The sequence below is a fragment of the Anopheles stephensi genome, chromosome 2, assembly GCF_013141755.1.
Source record: "Anopheles stephensi strain Indian chromosome 2, UCI_ANSTEP_V1.0, whole genome shotgun sequence".
In the NCBI taxonomy this organism is placed as follows: Eukaryota; Metazoa; Arthropoda; class Insecta; order Diptera; family Culicidae; genus Anopheles; species Anopheles stephensi.
In genome coordinates this window covers 36,274,388-36,296,176 of record NC_050202.1, presented here as the reverse complement: position 1 = coordinate 36,296,176, position 21,789 = coordinate 36,274,388, and the positions used below count along the sequence as shown (strand labels likewise).

Below are 21,789 nucleotides of genomic sequence, written 5' to 3'. Positions count from 1 at the left end.
TCAAATGGCAGACGGAAAGGTGTCATGTACTGACCTGGCAAGTCAAACTGCAATTACGTTTACTTCGACCGATGCGCGCCAATAATTGTTTATCCTCCGTCCGTCGTTCGTGTGTTGTGTGGCCGCTGCGAAAGTTTTGTAATTGCGTACTATAACCGTGAAATTCAGCTTCTCTTTAGTGCTTCTGACTATCGAAGAACACCCAATTGAAGTCTTCGGTGCAGGTAATGCATGCAAACTCGATTGTGGTAAAGATTCGTGCTGGAATCTGCCGGATGGGCAAATGTGGTGTTCAACAGTGGCTGAGAGTGAAAGAGAAGCACAATCCTTGTTTCTTTGCTGCTTATCAGACCAAAATAGTTTCGTAAAACAGTGGTGCAATTTAATTTTGGGCGTCTCCAATTAGCAAATCCGCTTTCTTGCACCTTCACTCTGCACTAGAACGCAGGAAGGAACATTGCGAAAGGTAACCTGTTGTGTTGGTTTGGTCTCATTCACAGCCTGCTGATCCGTTGTCCTCAAGATTGAAGTTTCGCAAACTGACGGGAAACGATGAACGCACGCCAGCGAATGTTCGTTGGAAGCGAACTGTACGATCCTCTTCGCAAAGCTTTGCAGTCCGGTGGTGCCGGTGAGGAAGTTGACGGCCTATTGGTCCAACTTGAGCATGCATGCTGTTCCTCCGCAGCGCCTACCGGCATTCGCACACACGCTACCAAAAACAACATCGGAAAGGATGACCTGAAATTCTGGCTCGAGGATGTAGGTCGTTTGATGTTTGAGGCAAAGTCGACAAACACAAGGCAGCTTGCTTTGAATGCGCTGGAGGCGGCAGTGAACCACATTAAGGCCACCCACTACCAGGACCACTCATCGTGGGGTGAGATGCGCGAAATCGTCAGCAAGGAGTACACATCCTTGCTGGACACGGCACGAAGCGAAAAGGACCCCAACTGGCATCGCATTTGGTCGGTGCTGGTTCGCATTATAGACCGCGAGCTTTGCCAGGGTTCGTCAATCATCAACATGTTTTTATCGATCGTTGAGGCGGGATTCAGGTCACCGGAGCTGTCGATCCGCGAACAATCGTTTGACTGTTGGCGGCTGTTGGTCGAGATTTTTGCCAACAACAAACAGATAAACATTCCCAAGCGGGTGAAGCTGATCTGCATTCCGCTGAAAAGCTCCAAGTCAAAGACGGAAACGATCGCGATGAAAAAGTTTGACATCTGGTGGTTCCTTTTGAGCCAACTGCGCCCCCAGCTGGATGCTATGGCAGACACCATATTTGAACCGTTCATATACTTTTGCTTTGGGCCTTCGTTTAAGACGCCTTTATGCTACTACTTTGACCCCTCGTTCCAGGAGCTGGGTGCTCCGGGAAAAATGTAAGTAACGAAGCTTATACTCATCATACCCAAGGAAAGTTTTATTAAAATTTCGCTTACACCATCCTTTTCAGGTACCAGTCTATTAAGCAACTATCAGCAATTGCTTTAATACATCTGCTTGGCCCCGCCCCGGCTATCACGAGATCGTTGGTCACATCGCCGGACAGTGGGGGTTTACAATTACCGTTTGATTTTCCCGAAAGCGGCATGGCTATATCGGACACACTTTTCTCGGCCAAAGCCAGATTGATTGTCGATTCGTGTACGGAGTGCACGGTACTGTTGGCGCAGATGAATCATCTTGACTATCTGCAGATTAATAGATGCCTCTGGAACAATCTGATAAGGCGGGCCACTGCCGCGACAACAGTGGCGAAAAATGACATGTTACAGTGGATTAAAGAGGATATGAGCGCCCTTTTAAAACTGGTAAGAGCAGTTTGCAAAAGTAGATTGTTTTCGGGCTTCACAACTAATTTATGGTGGCTCTCTTGTCATTTTTTTGGCGCAGTGTTTACTTCAGGACGGTGACATGGCACTCCGCGATTTGCTGTACGATACGCTACTAACCATCGCGCAAAGCGATCTATTCAAGGTGAATGTTGGGTATGATTCACCGGAGCAATTGGTGTTTAATTACAAGACTTTGATGCCACTGCTACTACACCCGCAACTTCCTTGTCCGGTAGAGTAAGTATATCCTTTTTCAAATTAAATCGTCACTTTGGAACATTTCTTTTTGTCATAAGTTTAACATTTCTTTTTATGAGTCAAAATAATTCGAGAAATACTCACATCTGGCAATACCCATTCCTCCCTCATTGAGACCACGTCAGGCCTTACTAAGGTGGAACGGCCCGGATGATGTTCGAACTACGGCCTTAAACTTATTATCTCCTTTCAAATTTTTTATTTGCTAAAAATTATGTTTCCATGTTACGTTATTTATTTGTTTCGACCGTTCTGAAGTGCACTTATTGAATTAATAATTTTTGACATAAATTTGAGAATCTTCCAAGATAAACAATACTCTGTTCCATTAAAAAAAGGTAAATGATGAGCAAAAGCATAAATGAAGAAGATCGATTGAGTAGACTTCAAAATCCCGCAACGCAACTATGGCTAATCGCAGTTTCCTGATGTTGTTTTCATCATTCACGATATTTGTTTCTCTTTGGATAATTTCATCAATGAAAACCCGAATTCTAATTGCCCCGTATATCTTGTGTTACAGAAAATCGGAACCAATAGTGAAATGTTTGTTCGATCTGAATAGACACACTGGTCCAAGCGCCTATTGGGATATACTTCACAAAACGATCCAGTACATTTGCCACGAGGATGATCACAGCGGAAACAACAGCTCAGACGTTCGCGCAATAAGGTCCCAAATCTACACACAGCTAGGCAATCATCTGACTGTGCAAATACGAGACGATATGGAAGGGTTTCTGCAGCATCAAACCACGGTGATGAGTTTCCTGCTGTATCCGTTGGAATACGATCAGCTGCTGTTGATCGACAGCGTGAAAAAACTGTGGATGGCATTATACGAACCAATTGCGAAGCAAGAAACGAATACCTGCGAGTTCGTAAATGCATTCTGTGAAATGATCAAAGCCATGACCATTGCCAAACATGGCTACAGTACGGCGGTAGTGGCCGACTCGATCTGCTACATAATGCGAACACTACCAGACAACTTCGAACCTGCCAGTTCGCCCGTAAAAGTATTGGAGCTGTTTAAAGATGTTGCACGAAAGGGCCTGGCCTATAAATCGAATCTCGATCGTATTGAGTCGATGGTGTGCTGTTTTGGCGAGCTGTTGGAAAGGTTAAACACTAATAACGTGCTAACTCTGATTATGCCGATAAGAAATGCTGTAAACGAACTAGTATCGAGCGAACATGGACTGCAGATGGGTGAGGTTAAGAAGATGCTTAAAGTAATATCGAACAAAATGATCATGTCGGAAATGTCGAAAGAGTTGGCCGTCCAATCGAGCGATGTTAAATGGAACTGCAAACTGTTGCTGAAAAGCTTGCTGAACTTGTCGGACGATGTGAAGAAGGGTTGGAAGGTAGCAGAAATGAAAAAGCTTATGAATGCTTGGGAGGATAAAGCTGGGAGCAATAAAACTCCCAAACGCAACGCCAAAGGAGAGGAGTTTGTGGTGATAGAGAAGGTGTGGAAGTTTAAGCCAGAAACGCTCACCGAACATCAGCGTGAAAAAATGATGGAAAAGCGGACGGATATTCCCGCACTGTACAACGATATGAGCCAATCGCAGGATAGCTTTGTCATAAAACCCTGGACACCGAGCAAGGGTGTCCTTCCCCTGAAGCAGAACGCTTTGGCTGGAGTTACTGTGCCGGATAGTGCTACGACACAAATGGAAACTGACAGCATCGTGTCGCAGGAGCCTGGCGAAACTGTTGCTATAGAAACCGAAGCACCCCTGTCAATTTCTACTAAATCTGCAAGTGAATCTAAGCCCGACACGAATCGTTCCGACAAAGAAAACAACAATGGAAACGTTGTAAAGGAAGAACCACAGCTAACGACAAAGCAACAGCAAGATCAGACTGAATCGGAAGAGGATAAGAAGCAGCAAAATCACAAAAAAAAGAAAACGGTTCTTGATAAGTTGCGCATCGATACGGTTGAAGGCAAAAGTTTGGATGTTATGAACTTGTCACGCACGAGACGTTCCGAGCTACCGGAAAAGAGGGCCACACGGCAGAAGATGAACTCGAGTCAGGTGGTTGAAAGCGAGAAGAAGCGCAACTCTATCACAAAACCCAAGGTGGAGCAGAAAAGTGCGTCTACCTCCAAAATACCAGCGGTGAAAGGTTTGCAGCAAAAAGAGAGACGAAGGTCTAGAAAGTTACTTAACTTCGAGCATCATGAGAGTACCGTTCCCTCAACGGAATCAACCGACATGGACCAGGCTAATGTTTCCGGTGACGTCATTGAATCCTCTCAATCTGACTCTTCAGAAGCCGCGAACCGGAGAGCATCATTCGTAAAATCTAGGGCACCGGAGGTTGGAGCAAAAAGCGAAGATGTGCCGGATGCGTGCACGACCACAACGCAAACGCCGAAAGAAAGCGTAGAAAATACAGACATTGAAGAAACACCAAGCGTCGAGCGAATGGATGTCGATAATGGAACGCAGAGCGCGATTACTGAAGTTAACGATATTCAGCCTGGTGTGCAAGAAGTCTCCGACAAATCTGAAGTGCCGGAACAACAGAGCGTAGCAGAGCCAAGAGCAGCGGAACAACCAGCAGCCATGTCAAATGAAGTAAGCACTGGTGCACAGCCTGCCCAAGCGCCCCCAAAAAGTCCCAACATTCTCTTGTCGCCCAGCAGGCGCTTTGTACGGCTATCACTAGATGATAGTAACAAAGTTGGCCAAATCCTTTCACCCAGAAAGGGAACCGACAATAAACTGCTGTCGAGGTGCTTGTACAGTCCTTCGAAGACGATGCTTCAGGCGGAAAAGAAAGACAAGGGTTCACCTTCGACAAAAACAATAGCGGCCTGTGACGATGCTATGCGCGAAGCGTTAAAAATCGCCGGAACAGCAAACGGGGACACAAATGCAAGAGAGGTGTCCAGTTTGGTTGAAAACTGCAGCGGGTTGTCCAGCCCGAAGGTGGCGCGTTTCCGACCATTAGTCGTAGTGGAACCGATCATGGATATCGCAAAAACATTGCAGGACGATGCAGAACATCAAATGGAAGCAGTCTCTCACCCCATCATTAGCATGAAGATAGATTCCAAGGAACATGACGAGCACCAGGCTGGCGATAGCAGCACACTACAACCCTCAACTTCCGAGCAGCATCATCCACCAATTGTTGAGCCATCTACAAATGTCTTAGAATCGGTTGAAGATAAAGCGGCTCAGCCGGCACTACCTTCAGAGCAAACCGCTGGCGAACGGTCCGTTCTCAGTATGGATCAGCTTTCGCCGGTAAAGAATCTGGACGAAGAGATGGAACCGTTGAATAAGTCGCTGAATCGTAGCATAGTCTCATCGCCCGATCGTGCCGGTGAAGAGGAGCGGAATGCGGATCTGCTTAACAGCACGCTGAATATTTCGCCGATATCGGAGGAAAAAGGTTCGATCGCTAAAGCTGCCGATAGCGGAGAGCTGGCCGGTAGTGCAGACAGCAGACGCACGTCCAATAGAATCGTGGGAAGAGAACGGGACACGATGCCGAACGCAACCAACGCTACTCCGGTGCATTCAGCTGCTTCCCGGCGCTCGAAGGCTAGCCCAACTCCGCAGACACCATCGGGATCGAACAGTGCACTGAAGACTCGCACACACCTACAGTCGTCCTCTGTATTGCATAGCCCCAGAACAAATATGATGGGGCTCGGTGGGCGTGGTGCACAGCTCATTAATTTAATCCGCAACCAGCAAAACGACCAATCTCCCAAACCAAACACACCTCCACAAAATGCGTCAACACCGAAGGTAGGCCAAGGTTCCGCCAATCGTTTAATGATGCGTAAAAAAGCGATTGTCGGCAATGCAACAACCGCATCGGCTAGCGAAGCCACTCCAGGTTCGGAAGCGATGAAACAGAGTGAAGAAAATGGCCAAGAGAAGGGTACGCAGTATCTGTTCTTTTCTAAAGCACTGCCTTCGCCGCTAGCCTCGCCTGCTAGCAGCATACTGAAACGCAAGCACAACCAGGACGAGAGCGGCGGTGACGATATCGAATCGCCGATCAACAAGCGCAAACGCGTCAGCTTTCACGATCCTCCGGTTTCGCTCACCAAAGAATACATTCGACAGGTAGAAGAGTGTCGCCCGGTCTCTGTGAGCCGCAGTCTGCAGCTGTCCAGTAGCATTACGTCCTCAGCAGATAGGGCAAAGTTCATGATGCGACGAAAAAGCAAGTCGGATAGCATTACCGAGCTGCAGCACTTTACCACTAAGCAGGAGCATTCATCAAAGGACGGAGAATCGACTGCCGGTCAGGGCAGCGGTAAAGCCGTTGACGAGGATATGGAAGAAGTGGAATTGACATCTTCGCCGGAATCGTTGGACGAGCATGAATTTATGATGCACGATGGTACCGACAACATGACCACCTTGCAGGTAACATCGGACTGTACGGACATGAGCCAGGGTGAACCCTCGAACTCGGGAATGTCGGAATGTGAAACTCCACTCGAAACCGAGCAACAAGCCGCTACTGCTACGGTGAACGAAAAACCGCACGAGTCCCCGAATCAAATACGCTTTTCATCGGAGGACGCTCTGCTGGAGCACGTCCTAAACCGTTACACGCTCGATGACATCTTTGAGCGCTACATTTCCGCCGGAAAAACGCTGGAAAAGGCAAAAAGTGTTCGCACCCTCACGAAGGAACTGTCCACCAAAATGTCGGACGATCCCAAGATCCGCGACGTGGTGCTGGACGAACTGTCGGAGCGCCATTCGGTCGAGTTTTTGGATCACGCTATACAGGAAAATTCCAATGCGAAGGTGTGTGAACGTTTGTCGGCGATCACCATGATGGACCATGTATTCAAACAGCTACACGCGACCGATCACGCAGCTGAAGGCGCAACCGAGAAGGAAGATACAGCGCGCGTGATGGAAACCATTTTCGAGAATTTGCTTAGCTTACCGGGCACGGAAACGGACGGCCAAAAGCTAGCCGAGCTTCGAGAACAATTTCTACGGAAGGAACTGGCGCGTAAAAATCGTTTGGAGATCATGTCCCTGCTGGAAAGTTACTTTAAAGCATCGCACACGATGTGAGCGTAACGGAGATACTGTACTGATCATGTATTGACCAACTATTTCTTTTTAATGTCTATTGATGAATGGTACTACTATCCGTGGATCGATGACTTTAACGAAATGTTTAATGTTTATTTAAAATTACGCCATCTACGTTAAGTGTCTAATTGTACTATTTCCGTTCTAACACTATAGTTTGAGGAGGACGATGATTCGCTTTGAACGACACGATAATTGACGTCATGAGAATATTGTACAAATGTAAAGTACTGAGTAATGATGATGAAAGGTTTAAGATAAGCATTATGAATGGTAGTTCGTGTCGTGTTTCCTAGTAATTGAAAATAGATTCCAACTAATTTAAAACAATGTTTGAATTCGTTACATTTTTTGGTATATATTGCAAATTTTTCGCTTTGAACTCTTTCAGCTCCTTCTCTAAAGTTAAAAATGTTGAGGCTAACCTTGTTTGGAATTACTGTCAATTGTTTCGATCGTCGATAGGTGGCGTAAAATTGTCTTCGGAAGAAAAACACTTGGAATTGACTACTAAAACCGGAGAGCTACCATTTCATTGCTATAAATGGCATAGTTATAACGCTGTTCAAAAGATCACGAATTGCATGTAGGTACTATTGTAGAAAAATATAACTAAGAAATCAATAAAAATAAAGAACAATGAAACATGTGCTTCAATATTATATGCCTTAAACGTATGGATGGGCGGTCCAGTGGTCGAGGCGATAACGGCGGCGGTATTGCTACGGCAGGAACGGGGTTCAAATCCCATCCAGACCGCCTCCCCGTACGTAAGGCTGACTACTTTACTGCGGGTAAAATTAAGTCACAGAAAGCCAGAAATGGCAGACATAGACCTCTCGAGGTTGTAGTGCCAAGGAAGAAGAAGAAGAAACGTATGGTTTTCAACCCGACCGATCCACCACTAGTAACCTAACGTTTTTCATTTGTCTTTCTTCGATTTAGAATCCAGCATTTACTTCTGTGGTGCAGTTAACCTTGCAGTTATTTTGTTAAAACTAACTATGGGCTTCTGAGGCGAAAACGGCGCCGATAGAGAGGATAGCGAATATCTTGAAAGTATCCTGGATGGTTCTTCTCCATCTTGCGAACCCGTTATTCTCCTCTTTTATGTCTTGTATGTCTTTGAGTGTGGTGTCATTGCTATTAACCGTTATTGAACTCCCATTATTCACTCCTATTTTCTCGACCATCAGCTTGCCAACCAAGCCACAGTCGTTATAGACCTAAGGGGTTTTAATTAGGCAATACTCTTTCTTTCAGTTAATCAATGGATTCTTTGATTAGTTCAGCTTTCTTCGACGAACTGATAACTATTTCTCGGACTTCTTATGCTCTTTTGAATTCTGGAGTAGTATTCCGTTGTCTGGTCGCCTGCTACAAGGCAGTATTGTGAGATGCAGGACTGGAAAGTTTCGAAGATCCAATCCCTCGAGAGATGCGAATCGAATTGGATCATGAATGATAGATTTGAATCCGATTCAGATTTGATAAAGATTCCGATCGGATTGAATCATTTTTCCCATTACCACTACCAGGATACACATCGTATGTATTGAGCAAGGGCAGCGATTTTTTGCTAGGTTGATTTGAACTCACTTCCTCAGTGGGACCCAATCCGAGTCCTGGCGACCGTCACTCGAAAATATTTAATTGAAACTGCTGCTCCTAGTGCATTAACTCTCGATAGCAGATATCATTGTCACTTACCTCCTATGTACAGGTTAGGTTAGAATTGCGATGAAATATCTTTGTAGAACTAAGTTTATTACAATAATTCTTCAAAGCTGTTTCTTCCCTTTATGTCATTTATGTTGGATAATGGAGTTAAATAGTCACAGTTTCGGATAAGAAGAAAACGGACGTATAGCGATAGATATAGGTTCATATACATGTGTTTTTTTTTCTTCTCTATTTATTTCAAACGATGCATATATTCTGCGCACTTTGTTCAGTTGCTGTTGGATTTGCACCGTAATGCTTCCAAAACTAATCCGCAAAATCGTTTACTTACAGCCAGTAACCAAGCTATCAACTTTTTTTCCATTCCAACAACACACTCACAAATTTGGCGCTTTCGTATCGCCGTTTTTGTTTTTTACTTCCCCCATGATTTTTTTTTTAATATCTATCTGTCATATAGCGCCATTCTTCACTTCTTAAACTTAGCGGAAAAATCGAACCCCTTATAGAGAGAGAGAGAGAGAGAGAGAGAGAGAGAGAGACAGAGAGAATGAGGGGGGGAAGCACACAAACTGATGAATAGAAAACTAAGTTGAGTAATGTGAAGCGTGATCCCGGAATCAGAAGGATCAGTAAATCTATTATTTATACAAGCTTATACGCTAGTCATGATCTAGTGCTTCAGGCGGATACGACGTAGAACAATGTTTCACTTGTTGCTTCAATAGGAGGTATAGCAAGCAGTCCAAGCAGAAAAAGGCGCTCATTATGCCCATATGCACAAAACACTTCCACCTAACGCGCTTCCTATACACGGTGATGACCTTTCGTCAACTAGCGTCAACATAGAGTAGAGCAGTAACCGTTTTACACACTTTCATCTGCCAAATCTATTATACTTAAACTCCCTGTGTGATCCTCAACGTGTGTGTGGTTTCTTTTAATGAATTTGCTAGCACTGAACATACGTTTTCTTACCAACAAAAGCCAACTGCCGGTATCTTATCAATACAAGCCCCATCTAGCCCCAAATCTGGCCCGTTTCTTCAGTTGGAGAGCCGACGTTTGTCATGGGAAACCTTCTTACCACTTATCCGTCCCTTGAAGAGAGTCAGTATAGGATGAATGCTAATAGAACAATACACTTTAATGAAATTAATGGTGAGCAAGAGATGGTTGCAACAGTCTCCCGGCGACCCTTCTTAGTGTATGCATCCGGGAACAACCGATGAGGATGAGCCACACGAATCTTGTTGATGTAACGTGCGGATATTTCGCATGTTTGTTTTAAATTACTACTATTTCGCGATTAAGAACATTCATTCAATGATATTTTCCTATGCAATATGTGCTTGCTCTTGCAGCCATTCAGCCAGCAGCCCCATACAGGCACTCATTCACCCACACACACACACACACACAGTCATTCATACGCACTCGTTCAGACACAAATGGACAATTCGATTGACGCTTACGTACACAGTTTACAATGAATCAGTTCATCCGTTAAATGTTGAGTGATCAGGAATCAGGAATGGATTAGGGGGGGGGGGGAGGATTAAGGGGGTTAGGGAGCAGAAGGGGGTGATTAAGGAAATCTCATGTCGCCCATGTGACGCAGCTGGTGCAGGCTGCTCTGGGAAGCCGTCCGCTGGGGCGGCTGCCGAGGATAGTACAGATTGTGTTGCGACGATGAGCGATGTGGATTCTGCTTGTAGATGCCCTCGGGCGGGGAAAACTTTCGCGGACGTCGCTCGTCACTGTGGCGCCGGCGTTTGTCGCTTTCGTCGGAAAACTTTCTACGCGTTGTACTGGGAGCTGTTTGGTGTTCTGGTGCTGCTCCTCCGGCTGCCGAGCTGCCGTTGCCATGCTGTTGGCTCATGTGATGCAGACTGGCCCCACCACCAGGATGGTTCATGGTGTTTTGGTTGGTGGAGCTACTGCCGGCCGCTCCGCTATCGTTGGAAAGGCGCTTCACGTGGCTGGTGTCGTAGACGTAGTACCGATTGGTGTGCTGATAGTCCGTATCGTCCATCAGTTCATCGTCCACGAACGTACGGTTATCTTCATACCGCGACTTGTATCGCTCGTCATCCGACTTGCGGCGATCGCGACGTTCCTCCGTTCGGTCCAGCTCAAAGTCCGCCGATCGTGGCTGCTTGACCGTCGTCGTCTGGCCTTGGGCCACATTGAGCAGCATATCGTCGTACCCGTACCGACCGTTTGCTATTTTGAGCGGACTCTTGCCAGCGGTTTTTGTCCACAGTGCCTCCTGTCCGTACAGGTCCAGCATCGGCTGGAACTGGCTCTGGCCGGTTAGGTTGTGCGTCGAGCGACGCCATCCCTCCTCGTACCGGCGGCGTGTGTTTTCATCCTCGATCGCCTGCCGGCGTTGGGACTTGCTGCTGGAGCTTTCGCTCGAATCCTCACCGGACGTCCCGATGCCCAGATCCTTATCCTCACCGTACGCTTTGTAGGGAGCGCCGAGGAAATTTTTGCTACCAAATGCACCCGTCAGTGCAAGCTGCGGATGAGAAATGCAGTACGGATGGGGATAGGTCTTTTCCACCGAAGACAGCTTGTGATCATCGTCCGGATGGTAGCCGGAAGTGCACGAGCCTGGCCCAAACAGGGAAAGCAACACCGGCAGCAGGAAAAGTCCATGCATCGCACCGAAGAATATCACCAGGAACACCATCTTGAAGAACACCAGGAAGATGTAACTGTCAGCCAGGAGCAGTGCCACCACGCCCAGGATCGTACTCAAGCTGCCCTGCACGATCGGCATGCCCAAACTGTACAGTGCCTCCCGCACGCGCTCGTCCGGTGTGCGCGCCTTCGAGGACATGTACGTGTAGCAGATGTGAGCCGTAAAGTCGACCGAAAACCCGATGCACATGATGAGATTGATCATGGAGATCGAATCGAGATTGACGTCCCACAGCGCCATATACCCAGCCACGCCCAGCTCGATCGAGATGATCGAGAAGGCGACCCACAGCGAGCACAGGAAGTTCGGTATGAAGATGAAGGAAATCAACATCATGATCAGGGCGCCGACGATCATCGACTGTATGGAGGTGGGTCGCACCAGCTCGAACTGGTCGAAGAACACAAAGTACGGATGAAAGACGGTAGCGTTCAGCGGCGACTCCTTGCATATTTGGCGCAAATCCTTCACCATCACCTTTTCGTGGTTCGTGTCCGTAATGTTGACCGCCTGTATCATGAAGCGTGAGGCCAGTATTTTTGTACCGGCTTCGTTGAATTTTACGTCCAGCGAGAATGGGTTCGCCGGGAAGAGCCAAATCTGAAAGTGCACAATGGCAAATGTTACCAAATGTCCGAAGAAGCTACCGAGCTACCGTTCGACTTACCTCGCGCAGTGCATCGATGAACGCTTGCTCACTGTCCAGTGTTAGGTTAAGATAGTCATTGTTGCGATCGACGTACGAGATGAACGATCGCAGCCAAGATTCGCTGTACAGTGGCGAAGTAACGTAAGACGTGTTCTCGAGCGATTGCATCAACTCTTCGATCTGCATCTGCGTGTGCGGATCGGAGTAGTTGAGATCGCCGGTCACGATCACCTGTATGCGGTACGGGAACTCCCGGTAGTACTCGTCCTCCAGGTCGAAGAACTTAACTGAGTACGAGTCCGCCTTGGAGAGCTTTCGGCGCTCGAGACCTTCCTTGATCTTGGTCAGTCCGAAGCAGGCACCGCCCAGATATCCGGCAAAGATGATCAGAATGATGGTTTTGGTCCAGCCCTTGTTCAGTATGCGTGCCATCGTTTCGCGGAAGAATGCCATCAGCACGTGTTCCCGGTTGTCGATCGGATTATCCGGATCGTCTCGGTTGATTCCACCTGTGTTCAGCTTCCGATACAGCCATGATCGTTTTTCTGTGGATAGTGTCGAAAAGACGGGTGGTTTTAGTAGTGTTATGCTGATAGCATTGTGTGTGAAATTTTCTCCCTCAAAAAACAAAACGGGTGACTAACAAGGTCCAACCCCAAACCCTGCAAGCTGGCATTGACCAAAAGAAATCAGGTACTAGGCAAAACGGTCTTGGGCCGAGTATTTTACGTTCGCTTTTACTCAGCATCGGAATGTCACGCACGTCATTCCTCGGTGTGCCGAAACGTGTCCCCGACGATTTCGTTTTTCGTCCGAATCTCTCCCCCGGTTTTGCTCCCACCCTCTCATCTCCCAATCTCACATGCGAACACGCTCAAAAGGAACCTGCGCTATGGAGGTGGGAGCAAAGAAAAGCCTGTCGAGATGGGGTTTGGCGCGTGTTTTGAAAAGCGAAAACCATCCAGCACCCATCTCACCAACGCTCCTCTGCTCCGTCCGTACACTGGTCACGGGTCGTCCTCGGTCCCCGGGTGCACGTAACGCGTTGTCTCCAGCGCGCGCCCCGGGAACCTTTTCCGTTGACAACGTGACACACTTTCGTTCGCCATTGCAGGCCGGCTGGTGTAGTTGTGTCGTAAAGCGGTGTTGCCGTGCATGTAACGTGCGGTAAAAGTGATTCCCGGCACATTCAACCGAACGGAGGGAATATTTGGCTGAAAAGTCCCGACAGAGAGAGAGAGAGAGAGAGAGAGACAGAGAGAGATACTATCGCCTGCGGCATTTCACTGGATCCATCCCCAACGGCAGGGGTTTTTTCGGTGGGGACCGTAAGGTTCGTAGTACTAGAAGGTCACTGCAACGCTTTTTACGGTTGCTTCGGTTTACTGATGGTTGATGACCATCACTTCAAGTTCGTGGATGTCTGCGGCACGCGAGAACCGTCTGGTGGCGTTTGCCAAATTTTCTCTACTTAAGGTGCCATATGATCGGTACGGTACGATAACTTCAAGACATCGCGTCAAGCATTTTCTGTCATGTTTGTAACCGATTTTACTTTTACTCATCGTCGGTTATTTACCTATTCTGAGAAGCGTAGCTTTGTATAGTGATCGAAGTAACTCACCAAACGGTCAACTCTTCTTTCCTCTCTATCTCTCTCTCCTATCTCCCGCTCTATTTATTTTGTTTTGAACCTAACTTTAACGATAATAACATACTTCGGTAGCGATACGAGTCAATGCACCGATCGTCGATCGTGCCCAGCCCGGAAGTGGAACATACGTCGTGGAAAGTGTGCGGCTTCTCACGATTTCGAAAATCAAACCATAACCAACTTTACGAACCATCACCACCGCGGCCCGCAAAGATTGCACAGCGCAAAGACAGTCGCATCGATGTCGTGCCAAATATGCCAACCAACCTCGCATCATCCTCCTCATCATCATCATCATCATCGCCGTCAACAGGCAAACAACAGCAACCGATCCATAACTCATCAACTCAAGCCGGTCTGGCCCAGGTTGCGACGATTCCGTGCAGTTCCCCGTGCAACGACGGACTACCGGTACCATTTTCGAGGCATGTTGACAATTTCCTGCATGCTTTACGGCGTGTAGTCATCTGTAAAGAAACGGTATTTAGCGCGCATCGGCCGCCAGCCGACTGGTATTCCGTGATTCCGATTGCGCATGAATGAATGTTCCGTGGCAGCGCTCTAACTCTGCACATCGGTCCTTTGCTCAATGAAATAGCACCGTGAGCTTTATGTCCGATCGTCACGAACAGCAAAATGGGCGATACTGGACGAGGAACTGGTTCCTGGTGGCTGATTGACCATTATCGGTACCGGACATCTGGAGGGAATATTGCCATCCGGGGTGGAGTAGGACCGATTCCGGTTCGCCCCTAACCCGCTCAAACCCGTAATGTGCAAAACGGTTATTGACCGGCATTAGGCTGGTCGGACGCATGGAGGTGTTGGCGTCGAAAGGTCACCCACTTGCCTGCTCGATCGTAGAAAGTTGATCATTAATATTTCATGCGTCTGGTCACAGTCACAGCACAAAACTTTCACGATCTCTTCCACGATGCTAGGGAAGACGGCACCGGGTCACATCTCTCTTTTTATTGACCTCGAATAGGTCGAGCTTTACCGAGCAAATTGCTTTTCACTTAATGTTCCTGCACTTTTGTTTTTTTTTTTGCACTGCATGCACGGTCGATGAACCTTCTCCCCTTTCTGGTGACATCTGCCGAAATGATGCTCCGGTGGGGGTTTGTTATGATCAACAACTCCCAATAGCGCTTGCTGGCGCCTATTTAGGGCAACAGCAATCGTGGTGATCGTGATTATTTAATTTCGAGCCTCAGGAATCGTCTAACTGGAGCGCCGACCATAATCGATGGCACGCAACGGTGGGGGACCAATTTTGGGATCGGAAGTGATCGGTTCCTCCCAACAGCCCGGTGCCAAGTTGGTCCAAGTTTTATGTAACGAAAATCCAGATTACTCAACGCGATCCAACGGTACGATGGATAAGAGATTTCTTTTAGGTCACATAGGACCAGCCTCTACCTACAGCCAAGGATACATTTTTCGGCTAGACGAGAATCGGCACATCGAGCAAAGAAAAAAAGCTACCCAAAACAGTTATTTCGCTCGTTCACTTGAAGGTGGAGCATTTTAAGGATAATTAGTATCTGTTACCATGCGGTACAGCAACACTGAGTGCTGCAATAAAAACCTGACCCGTTTGGCCTCGACCGATGCTGCCAGCGGTGACAGTTTATTTTTGCGAAAGCATGAATCCACCCAGCATATGTGTGGTGCAGGCTTGCCGAGCGTGATCCGATGTTGAAATGGCACGCGCTGGCCAGTGACTTCCACACCGGAGGTCCACCCGGCTGAGAAGGTTACCGGCCATCCGAATAATGTTCATCCGTTCGCAAAACCGAGTGCGTGTTCTAGTGCTTGGAGCAACTGGATGGTCGCGGCGGTGACTGGCGGGCACGGTGTGGCATAAACCGTAAACGATGGCCTAAGCAACATACAGCATGTTGCCGATGCTCATGACAACTTGCACTTGCAGCAGCAGTTCCACCACCACCACCAGGTGCGCAACCTGTTGTGGCCTAGACGCTGCCTAACCGTGTGCGCCTATCGTTGATGTACCACCCTTACGGTCAAAAGTTGCAACTCGCTGGCAGCTGGAAATGACCGCCTTTATGTGTGTGTGTGTGTGTGTGTGTGTGTGGTGGAAACAAGACACATTAAACGTGCGCAGAACGCCACGCCAGAATGATGCAACCCGACCAAGCTTCTGCGTTCGTTCGGCAACGCATGTTTGTCTCGATGGGTACGGTCCATGGTGCCTCCGAAAAGGAGATACTGCTCGTATTAGTTGTAATACTAACCGATTAGGAGGTTCGCCTGTGCGTGGCAAAGAATGTTATGTAAAGAGTTGTTGTTATGATACACCTAGCTGCTATCACAGTCATTAACGCGAGGTTTAGTTATCGCAGGGGACACTGATCGAGAAGCTTCTAGTGAAAGTTGTCGCTGTACGAAGTCGGGTTAGGTTACAGATCGAAAGCATCCGTACTTCGCGTACATTCTAAGCCTTTCCAGGACAAACAAGTGTCATGTTTGATTGTTTCGGTCCAAGATTGATGGATGCGTTAACTATGATAAAATTAGAGGAGATCCGAGTTGATTCCTGTTGCACTTGTCCCATGATCCACATCTTTAGATCTCACATCTAAAGGTAGCCAAATTGTCTAATATGCTTCTTCCTTACTTACAGCTTCGTCTACTGATTGATATCGGCTACACAATTCAAATGGACTGTTACATGGAGGATGTTGTTGTTCTATTGGTGGCTAGCTACGAATCATGCCTTTAATGATCACGTGTTACTTGTTTTCCACTTATGTACGTGATCTTCTATGTTTGAAGTAAAACAGAATGCGATCGATCCTCGAATATCCTTGTGTAATTTGGTCGGCTGCTGGAGTAGCGGCGACAGCTAGCTTAGAACGAATCCAGCGCAAGTTTGTGCGATTTGCCACTCGGCGGTTTCTTTCGGGTTGCTGCAATGTGACCGTACACTTGTATCCTCATTGTCATCGCTTCTTGTCACCTTAATTCTCTGTAAACCCGTCAATTCCAAACTTCCCATATCGCTGGACTACTGTCCAACACCATCGAATCTGCTTTTATTCCCGTCGCGGGCTTTAATTATGTGTCGTGTAACCGAAAAAATGCTCCACAAATTTAGCGTTGTGAATATTTGGAGAAAGACTTTGACCAACGATCTCAGGCAGGGAAGTATATCCTGGACATAATGGACCTTATTACATTTAGAATTCACCATTCATATCACAGACTTACTGGCTCAGAATGAGGTGCTGGTAACATTGACCACTTTTTCGATCAAAAAGTCTGTCGACTGACCGCAGCGGCGATCATAGGAATTTGTTGGTCAAACCTCTATTTGGAGGACTTTTTCTAATTATTATTTAACCAAATTGGAAAAGCAACTAGTCGTCAAGCCCTGCGGCAGCCATAGCTAACGTCAAAATGCAGCTCAGGAAGCAAGGAAGCATATTAAATTTAATATGCGTAATTATACAAATATAGTTGTTTAAATATCGAACTCAAGTCAAAATTTGGAAGGGTTTAAAATTAAGGTTCCTACAGATTACTGGTACCATGCGGAATTACTCTTTCTTTACATTTCTCTCTTCATATTAAGGTTAGTTCCAAATACACGACCGGATTCACTGCTGTATAACATGGTGTACTTAACATTACCCTGCGGTACCACTCTCATTAGTAGCTAATTCTCCAATACCAATTGCCAAACACATTACCACTAATGCAATCGTACACATCGCATGCCCTGTCTACAATGAAATCGAAATCGTTAGTGACAATGAATGAATAACCGGCAAATTGAGCGTTAAACGTATCGCTGGCTGAATTTCGTACTGCGCACACCACGGCCAACAACTCACGGATGACCCGGTGTGTACTGGTTTGCGTTTTGTTTTCTTCTCCACAGCTTCTGACCAAACTGTTCGGGTGTGTGCGGGCACTGCGGTTCGATTGGATTGGGACGCATAATCATGCGGTGCGGTAATTGCATTGGGTAAGATTGTTCCAGCGAATTTGGTGAACGATTCGATTAATTTACAACTTCTGTTATACAAGTGCAGTGCAGCCAAACGTTGAGTAACGTGACTCATGCCCAACATCCAGAGCGCGCACGAGCGCACACAAAAAGGACATGAAGAAGAAGAAGAAGACAGCATTATGTTTGCCGCTGTCTGTCGCTGTTTGCTGGCGACTTTCTTCTCACCAGTATGTGCAGTTACCAGCCAGCGTTACCGAAGATCCTCGCAATATCGCAATGACGCTTTGCGTGCCTGTCTCTGAAGGTTCATCGGGCACACACACACACACACAGACATAGACACACACCCAAAGCACATCTCATCACACTTGACCCACTGGTCGAGTAACGAAATCGGGTAAAATCCTGATCAAGCCGTGTCCATTGTTTTGTATTGTGGATCTGCCCGCGGTCGCGGTTACATCTTCACGCGTGGTGTGTCAAACAGTGGTGACATAACAGTGTTGCTTCATCGACAGCCAGGCGCGTTCCCGGACCGGCGATACCAAGCTCTCAGCTTCCAGTGAGCCGTAAAACAAAAAAAAAAGGAAACTGACCACTCTCTTCTCGCTCAGTTCGGGTCAGTGCAGAGTAGTGACGACGCTGCTGAACTTCATCAGGTAATTATTATTGAAATGTCTGTTAGTTTTTGTTTGCTGCGCTGTGGCGCATTGATTACACGATACATCGTGAAGCCTTCTCCTGGGTGTCTCTGTGTGTGCTTAAGGGTGGCCGTTTTTGTATGACCCAGCAAGCAGAAGATGCGCGAAGAAACCCTCTCGTTTTTGTTGCGATTTATTTCAATCATAACCGGGGAAAGACCGCTCGCTGATTGCTTAAAGCAAACTAAAGCCTGCATGGGGGAAAGCAACGAAAGGGAAACGAAAAAATGGACACATAAGGAACCGTACGGTCCCGGTCCCGGTTTTGTAACAGAAATCCGGAGCTCATACATTGCCAATGGGAGAAGCCGACGAAGAAATTGCTTCGTTAAAGCAGAGATTTGGGACTCATTTAGCGTGTGGCACTGGTATTTAAATATGAAAAAGCTAGCTTAAAATCGTGGCGTTATGGCACACGTCCCAAAGGAAGCTGGACTTGGGCAGCATGATTCCATAATTACTAGGAAGTGAATTGGCTGCCGCGGTCCAAGAATTCAAAGAATCGCATCGCATCTCAAACCATTCCTTTAAAACGATGATTCTGCCGGGTCGCCGGTTCTGCTTATCCACCCGGCCAGATCATGTGTCGGCGATTACTCGTTTAAACTAATTATCATGTTTATTGGATTATTACATGTTGCGCATTGAAGCGAAGGCGGTTTCAAGACACTGTTTTAAGCAGGCGCGCATCAGGGCCCTTGTAACGGTACAGCATCTCGCCAAAGCATCGGGCACAGCTTCACCGCCCGATGAATCAACCGTATCAACTAGAGTTACGGGCCATGCAGTCTTCACACATGCGGTGGTCGCACACACAGGCTCTTCGTTCCTTTCGGTCGGTCGGTAGTCTCTGAGTCGTCCGCTGCACTGGATGAATGGAGCCGAACGGCGAATGTGCTAGACTGTGTTAGCCGCGATGTCGCCGCGTCGCGTATCGTAAATAATCTGATTTATTCCCGTAAATGATTCGCTTCCGTTTGCTCGAAATATGTTGCGGCAAGTGATGATTCTCGTTCTCGTAAGGCGTGGTTGGTGCTTGTGCTTGTCCAGAGCGAGCCAAGTCGTCTTCGTTCGTTCTCGAATGTACATGGACCCCGCGGTGATTACGGCACCACCGAGCTCTGGGTTGCGCACCACACGACTCGAAGCCGTTTGAACCTTGTTCGATCCTAGTTAAGTTGGTGCTATCAGCAACGATTAGACGAGACCGGTATCGGTGTGCGAGTGTCATACGCTAACGCTTAACGCTGGCTTCCGGTACGTATTACACAGGTAAGCGACAAGGTTCCATCAGCATACTAACCTAGACAGTTGAACGGTTGTTCGGGCCTGATTTCCTTCGTAGGGTCACATTTCCTAGAACGCGACCTTTTTGTTTTTGTGCAACGAACGATAAAAGCGGTGAACGGTACCGATCAATAGACGACAACAACTGACGCACCTGCCATTTTTTTTTTCTTTGTTCGCCTCAGACACAAGGACGTTGGCCGCGATAGATTGCATGCTGCAGCACACTGCACACGAAGGGAGCACAGTTTACTGACCCCAAATTGGTGCACACATGCACACACACACACGTTGCATGTTTGGCCAACAGCTCAGCTGCTGCTGACTGCTTCTTCAAAACCCAGCACCTCCAGCGATCGTGGCATGGCGTGAAATCGAGGGCAGTGGAGTGTGTGCACCGGGCCAGCGGCACCGCATTTTTAAATTTTTAAGTCCGTAACCTTCACACGTGCCCTCATCCCTTCCCTTCTGCCGTTCCGTGCTAACGGGCCGAGCGAGCCGTTGAAGGTGAAGGATTCCTTGCCATATGATGTTTGTGCATCACTTTTATAATTTATTGGATTTCTATTGAGGCACACTTTTTCTGGTCGATCGATCGATCGATCGATCAGTGACTGGTTGGAAAAGCAGGAGTCAAGGATGATCGCGTTCTTTTTGTGATCGTGTAATAGGACACAGTTTGTTTATTTAATAGTTGTTTCAAATTGGTCAGGCGTTTTTGTTGAAAGTTTTTGTCTTTTGTAGCCCTCGTTTTGAATACCCATTAGTGGAACATAAAATTGTTTTTCAATACTCTAAAGTGCCCTTTTTGTAAAAATGACTATTTAAATACACTGCGGATGCTAACAGTCCCCCCCATATAAGGTAGTTTTATTCTTATGGAATTCATCAACCAATTGGCCATGGTTAATTTTCAATTTTCCATTTCCATTGTCACGAGCGCGAGCAAGGTCTTCCTTGCTTCCGAAACCGATCTTCCTAGGCGAAGTGTGATGAGTTAGTCACGGGTATGGAAGGACTTAATTGAATGCTTCTCACACACGCACAGGTTCGCTTGATGAACTTCGTTCCGAGGCCAATGTGATGTGATGTGATGATGTGCACCGGAGAGTCGCCTGGCCTTTTCTTGGGAATTTCCTATTGGCCAATGTATGCATCGGAAGGGGAAGAGAGTCAATCGATCAAGCGTCTGTCTGACGCGATCGCGAATGAAGGTGCTTCTTATTGACGCGCGCGAAAAAAAAAGGTTGGGCTTAATGTGTTGCATAATAGTGGCCTCAATAAGGAGCCGTATGCAGTTGTATGCAGCTCTCAGGGCGATCTTATTGTTCCTGCTCGAGGCTCTCTCTCTCTCTCTCTCTCTTGCGATTGGCGCGGCGAGGAGTGCCAAAACTGACCTACTGTCCCAACTTTCCCTACACAGTTTTGCTGTACTCACAATATACCATTCCAGTTTATCGCTCTTAGCTTTACTTAGGTGTGTGGATGAGGATTTGAATGGGTTGATGTGCGAAGATCGGCCCATCTGCGGTAATGGAACAGTCATTGAACGCATTATTTATCAAAACACTTGAAATGGAATCTTGAGCGGTTCCTTGGAATGCTTCTTCCTATTTTGTTTTGCGATCGCGATCGCTTTTCAAACTTTCTATCCTGGCTTACTGACACCCTTTAGCTCGTGTCGGGTTTCGATCGCTGCAGTTCTGGACATACGCGTGGACATACCCATTCTGACTGGGTTCTCAGGGTTCTCAGGGAAGATTTTACTCATTTTAATGAACCTACGCTCAACCAAGCATCATCGATGGCCAACGGTACTCCGTTGCATGTTATGTATGGTTATCAAACGCTCCATTTTAAAGTAGCGCATTCCGTCAACCATAGCATGGCATGGCATGCATGCACATCGCGTCCATTTC

At 47.2% G+C, this 21,789-nt stretch overlaps 2 protein-coding genes across 4 annotated transcripts in view; one reads left to right on the top strand and one right to left on the bottom strand.

The window, feature by feature from the left end:
* Positions 1-65: 65 nt before the first annotated feature.
* LOC118506350 (telomere-associated protein RIF1) lies at positions 66-7,855 on the top strand. Its single transcript, XM_036043339.1, has 5 exons — positions 66-224; positions 501-1,388; positions 1,463-1,820; positions 1,903-2,081; positions 2,626-7,855. Exons 2-5 carry the CDS (start codon positions 553-555, stop codon positions 7,181-7,183), a joined length of 5,931 nt encoding a protein of 1,976 aa, XP_035899232.1. The 5' UTR covers positions 66-224; positions 501-552; the 3' UTR covers positions 7,184-7,855.
* A 1,226-nt stretch (positions 7,856-9,081) lies between these two features.
* Positions 9,082-21,789, bottom strand: part of LOC118507754 (patched domain-containing protein 3) — a 36,361-nt gene continuing 23,653 nt past the window's right edge. For all 3 annotated transcript variants that reach the window (XM_036046765.1, XM_036046764.1, XM_036046766.1), the window contains 2 exons: positions 12,265-12,791; positions 9,082-12,197 (listed from right to left, as the gene is read on the bottom strand). In XM_036046765.1, coding sequence (XP_035902658.1) covers positions 10,476-12,197; positions 12,265-12,791 — 2,249 coding nt within the window. In that variant the 3' untranslated portion in view covers positions 9,082-10,475. The remainder of the gene's footprint in view (positions 12,198-12,264; positions 12,792-21,789) is intronic.

Coding starts and splice junctions, on each gene's coding strand:
- LOC118506350 (XM_036043339.1), top strand. CDS start 553: ATGAACGCACGCCAGCGAATGTTCGTTGGAAGCGAACTGTACGATCCT. Junction 1,821..1,902: donor TGAGCGCCCTTTTAAAACTG/GTAAGAGCAGTT, acceptor TTTTTGGCGCAG/TGTTTACTTCAGGACGGTGA. Junction 2,082..2,625: donor CAACTTCCTTGTCCGGTAGA/GTAAGTATATCC, acceptor CTTGTGTTACAG/AAAATCGGAACCAATAGTGA.